General features: G+C 43.2%; 2 protein-coding genes across 2 annotated transcripts in view; one reads left to right on the top strand and one right to left on the bottom strand.

Moving 5' to 3' along the window:
• yipf3 (Yip1 domain family, member 3) overlaps window positions 1–8,280 on the bottom strand; it is a 16,450-nt gene extending 8,170 nt beyond the window's left edge. The window contains exons 1-3 of the mRNA XM_028603009.1: window positions 8,005–8,280; window positions 6,413–6,613; window positions 4,108–4,214 (exon numbers count right to left, since the gene is read on the bottom strand). Of these exons, the coding sequence (XP_028458810.1) occupies window positions 4,108–4,214; window positions 6,413–6,613; window positions 8,005–8,076 (380 nt within the window). The 5' untranslated portion in view covers window positions 8,077–8,280. The remainder of the gene's footprint in view (window positions 1–4,107; window positions 4,215–6,412; window positions 6,614–8,004) is intronic.
• A 399-nt stretch (window positions 8,281–8,679) lies between these two features.
• Window positions 8,680–10,000, top strand: part of ncoa4 (nuclear receptor coactivator 4) — a 25,783-nt gene continuing 24,462 nt past the window's right edge. Inside the window, 1 exon segment of the mRNA XM_028604099.1 lies at window positions 8,680–8,866. Coding sequence (XP_028459900.1) covers window positions 8,829–8,866 — 38 coding nt within the window. The 5' untranslated portion in view covers window positions 8,680–8,828.

Raw genomic sequence — 10,000 nt, 5'->3', positions numbered from 1 at the left:
TATTGTGAAAAGCCTGAGAGGACAAAGTGTCAGTGTCTCAGCTCTTATTGTGAAAAGCCTGAGAGGACAAAGTGTCAGTGTCTCAGCTCTTATTGTGAAAAGCCTGAGAGGACAAAGTGTCAGTGTCTCAGCTCTTATTGTGAAAAGCCTGAGAGGACAAAGTGTCAGTGTCTCAGCTCTTATTGTGAAAAGCCTGAGAGGACAAAGTGTCAGTGTCTCAGCTCTTATTGTGAAAAGCCTGAGAGGACAAAGTGTCAGTGTCTCAGCTCTTATTGTGAAAAGCCTGAGAGGACAAAGTGTCAGTGTCTCAGCTCTTATTGTGAAAAGCCTGAGAGGACAAAGTGTCAGTGTCTCAGCTCTTATTGTGAAAAGCCTGAGAGGACAAAGTGTCAGTGTCTCAGCTCTTATTGTGAAAAAGCCTGAGAGGACAAAGTGTCAGTGTCTCAGCTCTTATTGTGAAAAGCCTGAGAGGACAAAGTGTCAGTGTCTCAGCTCTTATTGTGAAAAGCCTGAGAGGACAAACCGTGTCAGTGTCTCAGCTCTTATTGTGAAAAGCCTGAGAGGACAAATTATCTGTGTTAGTGTCTCAGCTCTTATTGTGAAAAGCCTGAGAGGACAAAGTGTCAGTGTCTCAGCTCTTATTGTGAAAAGCCTGAGAGGACAAATTACTAATGTCATGTTAGTCTCAGCTTACTTGTTATTGCATGTTAAAAGCCTGAGAGGTTAACTAGTGTTAGTGTCAGTAATTACTAATGTTAAAAGCCTGTTAGAGGACAAAGTGTCAGTGTCTCAGATCTTTATTGTTAAAAGCCTGTTAGGACAATTACTAATGTTAACTAGCATGTGTCAATGTGTCTAGCAGCTCTTTAACTATTTAGTGATGAAAAACTAGCCATGTTAGTGATCAATAATTACTAATGTTAACTAGCATGTTCAGCTCTTATTGTGATCAAGCCTAATTACTAATGTTAACTCTCAGCATGTTAGTGATCAGCCTAATTACTAATGTTAACTCATGTTAAAATTACTAATGTTAACTAGGATGTTCAGTGTCTCAGTAATTATTGTTAAAAGCCTGAGAGGATCACAATGTTAACTAGCATGTTAGTGATCAGTAATTACTAATGTTAACTAGCATGTTAGTGATCAAAATTACTAATGTTAACTAGCATCAGTGATCAGTAATTACTAATGTTAACTAGCCTGTTAGTGGAATTACTACAGAACAGTTAGTGATCAGTTATAATGTTAAAGCCGTTAGTGATCAGGAATGTTAACTAGCATGTTACCTGATCAATAATTATTGTTAACTAGCATGTTAGTGATCAATAATTACTAATGTTAACTAGCATGTTAATCAGAGAACTAGCATGTTAGTGATCAGTTTACTAATGTTAACTAGCATGTTAGTGATCCCAATTACTAATGTTAACTAGCATGTTAGTGATCATTTACTAATGTTAACTATCATGTTTGATCAGTAATTACTAATGTTAACTTGTTAGTGATCAGTAATTACTAATACTAACTAGCATGTTAATCAGTAATTACTAATTCTAAAGTTAGTGATCACGATTACAATGTTAACTAAAGGATCCAATTACCTAATGTTAACTCATGTTATGTCTCCGTTAACTAGCAGACGCTGATCAGTAATTACAATAACTAGCATGTTAGTGATCTAACTAGATGTTAGTGATCAGTAATTACCAACTAGCATGTCAGTAGAACTCACTTACTGTTAACAGCATGTTAGTGATCAGGAATTTACCGTATAGTACAGGTTAGTGATCAGTAATTACTCATGTTAACAGGCTGTTTGTGACTCCATTAGCTGTTTAGGTTAACTAGCATTTAATTACTAATGTTAACTAGCATGTTAGTGATCAGTAATTACTAATGTTAACTAGCATGTTAGTGATCAGTAATTACTAATGTTAACTAGCATGTTAGTGATCAGTAATTACTCATGTTAACTAGCATGTTAGTGATCAGTAATTACTAACGTTAACTAGCATGTTAGTGATCAGTAATTACTAATGTTAACTATCATGTTAGTGATCAGTAATTAGCCTGTGTCTATGTTATCTCCTTTACATATACCATACACTTACTCCGTTAGTGATCTAATTACTGTTAAGATTGGGAATGATTGAGCATTTCTCTCAGGCACAGCTACCAGAAGTGATCGGAAGAAGACAGGGTGTTTAGCATGGTAACTAGCATGTTAGTGATCAGTAAAAACTAGCATGTGTTCCAGAGAATAGGATGAAGTTAGACACAGAGAATAGGATGAAGTTAGACACAGAGAATAGGATGAAGTTAGACACAGAGAATAGGATGAAGTTAGACAACAGAGAATAGGATGAAGTTAGACACAGAGAATAGGATGAAGTTAGACACAGAGAATAGGATGAAGTTAGACACAGAGAATAGGATGAAGTTAGACACAGAGAATAGGATGAAGTTAGACACAGAGAATAGGATGAAGTTAGACACAGAGAATAGGATGAAGTTAGACACAGAGAATAGGATGAAGTTAGACAACAGAGAATAGGATGAAGTTAGACAACAGAGAATAGGATGAAGTTAGACACAGAGAATAGGATGAAGTTAGACACAGAGAATAGGATGAAGTTAGACAACAGAAGTGTTTGCGCTCTACTCTCATGTTGAATGAACCACTCTGGCCCCGCCCACAAATACACTCCTTCCAAAACAGTCTTAAAGAATGCAAAGTCTGCAACAAATGTGTACAATAACTCACTAAAAGAGTAAAGAAAAGTTATGTGAAATGAAAAGAAAAACTGTCAAAGAAAAGCAATATGAAATGAAAAGAATGTGTGGAATGAAAATAAAATGTAAATGTAAAGGACAAGCAATGTTATAAATTGTAAATGTTTGGAGCATTCTGCACCAAGTGGTGATTGTAGCTTTCTTGTAAACCTGTCTTAAAATGTAAGGGACACTGGAGCTGGGTTGGGGTGGTGGGGCTGCCCCGAAAAATGTCCCTTATTTTCAAATCCAAAACTTGATAATCTGATTGGTAGAGTTATGGAACGTAGTGGTAGGCTAAGGCCTCCCGGGACACCAACTAAGCGGTATGCTCTCTCTTTTATACCTCAGGCTATCAGACAGCACAACAAGCACTTTAAACCTACATTTTTATACATGTTGTATTGTACCTACAGTACAGGCCAAAAGTTTGGACACTCCTTCTCATTCAATGCGTTTCCTTTTTATTTTCATGACTATTTACATTGTAGATTCTCACTGAAGGCATCAAAACTATGAATGAACACATATGGAATTATGTACTTAACAAAAAGTGTGAAATAACTGAAAACATGTCTTATATTTTACATTCTTCAAAGTAGCCACCCTTTGCTTTTTTTGATAACTCTGCAAACCCTTGGTGTTCTCTCAATGAGCTTCATGAGGTAGTCACCTGAAATGGTTTTACCTTCACAGGTGTGCTTTGTCAGGGTTCATTAGTGGAATTATTTCCCTTATTAATAAAAAAAGCAAAGGGTGGCTACTTTGAAGAATCTAAAATATAAGACATGTTTTCAGTTATTTCACACTTTTTTGTTAAGTACATAATTCCATATGTGTTCATTCATAGTTTTGAAGCTAACGTTAGTTTAGCTAACAGCTAATTGGGCTAACCGCTAGCTGAGACAGCATGTAATAACTTTAAAAGACCCTCAAAATAAAATGTAAAAATAAACGTTAACATATATAACAGCTGTTACGTCAGCTCTACTTTACTTGTGCTCATTTAAAATACAATCACTCAACACTGGTCTTTATTGTTATTACTGTAAAGTCTTAACGTCGCTGCAGCTGCTTCTCCCGTTAAGTTTGACTATAGCTGTCAGCTAGCGGTTAGCCGAATTAGCTGTTAGCTAAACTAACGTTAGCTTCCCAGACGGTGGAGGCTAGCCATAGGCTAGCGTGGAACAGATCGTAAACAGTAATATCTTGCGCGTGTGCAGAACGGATCGTGTACCGACAGATGCAGCGTCAGACTGACAAGTGAACAGGAAGTGAACAGGAAGTGAACAGGAAGTGAACAGGAAGTGAACAGGAAGTGGGGGCTGTTACCTGCTGCGGACCTGCACGGGCTCCACGTCGAAGTAGGGCCTCAGGATGTCGATGTTGGCGTACAGGTTGAACGCTCGGGACGCCTGGCGCTTCCCCGCCTGCCACACCTGGACGCAGCACACAGGGGAGTCACACTCCACCAATCACAGCTCTTCTCTGGCTTTCCACCAATCACAGGTCTTCTCTGGCTTTCCACCAATCACAGCTCTTCTCTTAAGTCTGATTCATGGCTCTGCAGAGCTCCATGCTTTCTCTGTAGCCTATACTGGTGCATCCGTCTGTCTGTCTGTGTGTCTCTCTCTAGGTGTGTCTGTGTGTGTGTGTGTGTGTGTGTGTGTGTGTGTGTTTCTCTCTAGGTGTGTGTGTGTGTGTGTGTGTCTCTCTAGGTGTGTGTGTGTGTGTGTGTGTCTCTCTCTCTAGGTGTGTGTGTGTGTGTCTCTCTCTCTAGGTGTGTGTGTGTCTGTGTGTGTCTCTCTCTCTAGGTGTGTGTGTGTGTGTGTGTGTGTCTCTCTCTCTAGGTGTGTGTGTGTGTGTGTGTGTGTGTGTCTCTCTGGTGTGTGTCTCTCTCTCTAGGTGTGTGTGTCTCTCTCTCTAGGTGTGTGTGTGTGTGTGTGTGTGTGTCTCTCTAGGTGTGTGTGTGTGTGTGTGTGTCTCTCTCTCTGTGTGTGTGTGTGTGTCTCTCTCTCTAGGTGTGTGTGTGTGTGTGTGTCTCTCTCTAGGTGTGTGTGTGTGTGTGTGTGTCTCTCTCTCTAGGTGTGTGTGTGTGTCTCTCTCTCTCTAGGTGTGTGTGTCTCTCTCTCTAGGTGTGTGTGTGTGTGTGTGTGTGTGTCTCTCTCTAGGTGTGTGTGTGTGTGTCTCTCTAGGTGTGTGTGTGTGTGTGTGTGTGTGTCTCTCTCTCTGTGTGTGTGTGTGTGTGTGTGTGTGTCTCTCTAGGTGTGTGTGTGTGTGTGTGTGTGTGTCTCTCTCTCTCTCTAGGTGTGGGTGTGTGTGTGTGTGTCTCTCTGTAGGTGTGTGTGTGTGTGTCTCTCTCTCTGTGTGTGTGTGTGTGTGTGTGTGTGTGTGTGTGTGTGTCTCTCTAGGTGTGTGTCTGTGTGTATGTGTGTCTCTCTCTAGGTGTGTGTCTGTGTGTGTGTGTGTGTGTGTGTCTCTCTCTAGGTGTGTGTCTGTCTGTGTGTGTGTTTATGTGTCTGTGTGTGTATGAATATGTCTCCTCACATGATTTCATGTGTCTCTCCCCTGAAAAAGAGGTGAACCTCTGACCTGTCTCACCTCGTCAGTGACCTGTGACCTGTCTCACCTCGTCAGCGACCTGTCTCACCTCGTCAGTGACCTCTGACCTGTCTCACCTCGTCAGTGACCTGTGACCTGTCTCACCTCGTCAGTGACCTCTGACCTGTCTCACCTCGTCAGCGACCTGTCTCACCTCGTCAGTGACCCGTCTCACCTCGTCAGTGACCTGTGACCTGTCTCACCTCGTCAGTGACCTGTCTCACCTCGTCAGTGACCTGTGACCTGTCTCACCTTGTCAGTGACCTGTCTCACCTCGTCAGTGACCTCTTACCTGTCTCACCTCGTCAGTGACCTGTGACCTGTCTCACCTCGTCAGTGACCTGTGACCTGTCTCACCTCGTCAGTGACCTCTGACCTGTCTCACCTCGTCAGTGACCTCTGACCTGTCTCACCTCGTCAGCGACCTGTGACCTGTCTCACCTCGTCAGCGACCTCTGACCTGTCTCACCTCGTCAGTGACCTGTGACACCTCATCAGTGACCTGTCTCACCTCGTCAGTGACCTGTGACCTGTCTCACCTCGTCAGTGACCTGTCTCACCTCGTCAGTGACCTGTGACCTCTCTCACCTCGTCAGTGACCTGTCTCACCTCGTCAGTGACCTGTGACCTGTCTCACCTCGTCAGTGACCTGTCTCACCTCGTCAGTGACCTGTGACCTGTCTCACCTCGTCAGTGACCTGTCTCACGTCGTCTGTGACCTGTCTCACCTCGTCAGTAACCTGTGACCTGTCTCACCTCGTCTGTGACCTGTCTCACCTCGTCTGTGACCTGTCTCACCTCGTCAGTGACCTGTCTCACCTCGTCAGTAACCTGTGACCTGTCTCACCTCGTCAGTGACCTGTCTCACCTCGTCAGTGACCTGTCTCACCTCGTCAGTGACCTGTGACCTGTCTCACCTCGTCAGTAACCTGTGACCTGTCTCACCTCGTCTGTGACCTGTCTCACCTCGTCTGTGACCTGTCTCACCTCGTCAGTGACCTGTCTCACCTCGTCAGTGACCTGTGACCTGTCTCACCTCGTCAGCGACCTGTCTGCCCAGCTGGCCCTTGAGGCCCTTCATCCCGAGGAAGTCCTCGTGGTCTTGCTGGTCTTCCTCGGCGGCGCCCTCGTCCTCGTCCTCCATCCTCTGGTGCAGCTCGCCCACGTCCTCGAAGCTCGAGCCGGACGTATCGTCCATGTTCTCCATGTCGATGACAGCAGCCCCACCAGGACCAGGCTACACACACACACACACACACACACACACACACACACACACACACACACACACACACACACACACACACACACACACAGGGTTATACACACACAGGGTTATACACACACACACACACACACACACACACACACACACACACACACACACACACACACACACACACACACACACAGGTTATACACACACACAGGGTTATACACACACACAGGGTTATACACACACACAGGGTTATACACACACACACACACACACACACACACACACACACACACACACACACACAGGGTTATACACACACACAGGGTTATACACACACACACACACACACACACAAACACACACACACACAGGGTTATACACACACACAGGGTTATACACACACACACACACACACACACACACACAGGGTTATACACACACACAGGGTTATACACACACACACACACACACACACACACACACACACACACACACACACACACACACAGGGTTATACACACACACAGGGTTATACACACACACACACACACACACACACACACACACACACACACACACACACACACAGGGTTATACACACACACACACACACACACACACACACAGGGTTATACACACACACACAGGGTTACACACACACACACACACACACACACACACAGGGTTATACACACACACACACACACACACACACACAGGGTTATACACACACACACACACACACAGGGTTATACACACACACACACACACACACACACACACACACACACACAGGGTTATACACACACACACACACAGGGTTATAGAGACACACACACACACACACACACACACACACACACACAGGGTTATACACACACACACACACACACAGGGTTATACACACACACACACACACACACAGAGAGAGACAGACACACACACACACACACACACACACACACACACACAGGGTTATACACACACACACACACACAGGGTTATACACACACACACACACACAGAGAGAGAGAGAGACAGACACACACACACACACACACACACACACACAGAAACACACACAGAAAGACACACACACACACACACAGACAGAGAGACACACACACAGAAAGACACACACACACACACACACACACACACACACACACACACACACACACACACACACACACACACACACATCTGTTCTCTCCTAACTTCTCTGTTTACCTTTATTGGGACTCCTCACTCTACACTGTAATAATAATCTACTGTTTATATTTTATTTTGGGTCTTTTTACAACGTCAACAAGCGAGCCTGACGTCAGAGCCGTGACGAATCAGGAACAGGGAAAACAACCGTGTTAAATGGTTAAATAGTGAGTTAGCACGTTAGCATGTTAGCTTACCTGGATGAGGTTTTCATCGAAGCTTCCCCACGGTTCCGTGTTCGTGTTTCTGTTCCCGGACCCCGCAGACATGGCTACAGCAGTGTCCCCGGTAGATTACGGTGTTAGTACCGGGTCGGTGTCGGTGTGAACGATCCCTTTGGCTTCCTGACGGCGGTTATTTAACCCAGAAACTCGTGTTTTGGTCTCTAAATTTCTACATTACTAAACGCCACAACACTAGTGCACGCAGGGAACGCGATGACGACACCGAGCATATGGGACGGAGGAGACGTGGAAGCCGAAAATCTCGCGAGATTCTCGCTTTTTTTGCGATTTATCAGGATGTTTTTGGTCTTTAATGATGTACAGATTGAGATAAGTACTGTATCTATAAAAAAAAAAAGATTGATTCACAATTTATATTTTAGTCAAGATAAGCTTGAAAATAACAATCTATTATATAATTTAAAATAAAATAAATATTCATAAAATTAAATATATATATTTTTTTTTAAATACATATTTAAAGACACAAACGTTTAAGAACACAGTCAACGTTCCTGCAATTTATTAACTAATAAAGAAATGTATATTAAATTATTTTACTTTTTATGATCTTAAAACAGCTGCAGTTAGTCAGTGTCACCAGCAGGGGGCAGTATCGCTCTCTATCTGACTAAGGGGATGTTATTGCCAGATCTCGCGAGACTTCGCGGCCCCTGAATGTTTTTCTTTTTTCCCTGACGTGGTCGTGACATTCACAGCTGGCTCTTGACTTTCCCTTTAACCACCAACTGAGCTCTTTTCACGTGAACTTGTCTACGAGGAAACTTGGATTCTTTATGACATCGAAGGCGAGATTCCACAGCAAAGTCACCCGGTGAGTTCAACCGTCTGCGGCTCAGAAAAGCGGCTCTTTTCACCTGGAAAGTGTCGGTTAGTTAGTTAGCTAACCGGCTAACCGGTGCTAGCTGCTAACAGAAAGCCACAGAATAGCTTTAGGTTGTTAATATTAGTAATTTTAAAGTCACATTTTAATGACATTTGGGCGTTGCTGTAGTTACAAAAAAAAAAAAAAAAAAAAGACCGTAATCATCCCAGTTTTTATATAAGTTTTTCTGATTTTCAAGCGTCTAAAACCAAACTCGCTCCAGAAAATCTCTCATTTTAAGCGTTTCCGTCCGTCGGTCCACTTTCACCAGGTGTTACATGAGCTTTTAGTGATTGGACACATTATTAGTTCACACTGTGTTTATTCGGCATACTCCTAATTGATCAATGTCACCTGTAATACATCGCTATGTCATCTGTAAGATGTCACCTGTAATACATAGCTATGTCATCTGTAAGATGTCACATGTAATACATAGCTATGTCATCTGTAAGATGTCACCTGTAACAATATGCTATCTTTAAAAGACAGTGAGCGCTGGGCTCCCACTATAAAAGTAGATGTTAATTATTATCAAGTCAAGTGGGTTTTTATTGTCATTTCAACCATATACACTGCATGTAGTGACACGAGACAACGTTTCACCGTGGATCAAGTGGTGTTACACAATGAAAATATTTGAAAATGACATTATATGTAAACGACATTCGAGACAGGCTACATTTAGTGCACACACATTACAGACTTTACATACAGTACCACTTAAAGTAGAGCATTTAAGACCGACAACAGAAGACAGGGCATGAGCAGACTTGTAACCGAGCATTGATTGAGGTAGGATATATATATAGATTTTTAACAAAAGGTGCAGGAGTGCATTTCAGTTCTGTGTATGAAGTGGTGATATAATCAGCTAATCTGTAGCCGATGTTCCCGTGTGACCTTTGATATTCGGAGGAAGTGCGACGTTGTCCTGTCAGCTGCTGACTCTGTCAGCCAACCGGAGACCCAGAAAATCCGGTGTTTTCTGAATGGAGTTTGGCGAGAGCTGAGCTGAGACAGCTGCTAGTCAGCCTCTGTCACATCCCCGTTATCTCTCACACACACATGGGTTTATGTAAC

This window comes from Perca flavescens, chromosome 17 (genome assembly GCF_004354835.1).
Source record: "Perca flavescens isolate YP-PL-M2 chromosome 17, PFLA_1.0, whole genome shotgun sequence".
NCBI lineage: Eukaryota > Metazoa > Chordata > Actinopteri > Perciformes > Percidae > Perca > Perca flavescens.
The sequence above is the reverse complement of the archived record's forward strand: the minus strand, read 5'-3'. Positions and strand labels throughout refer to the sequence as shown.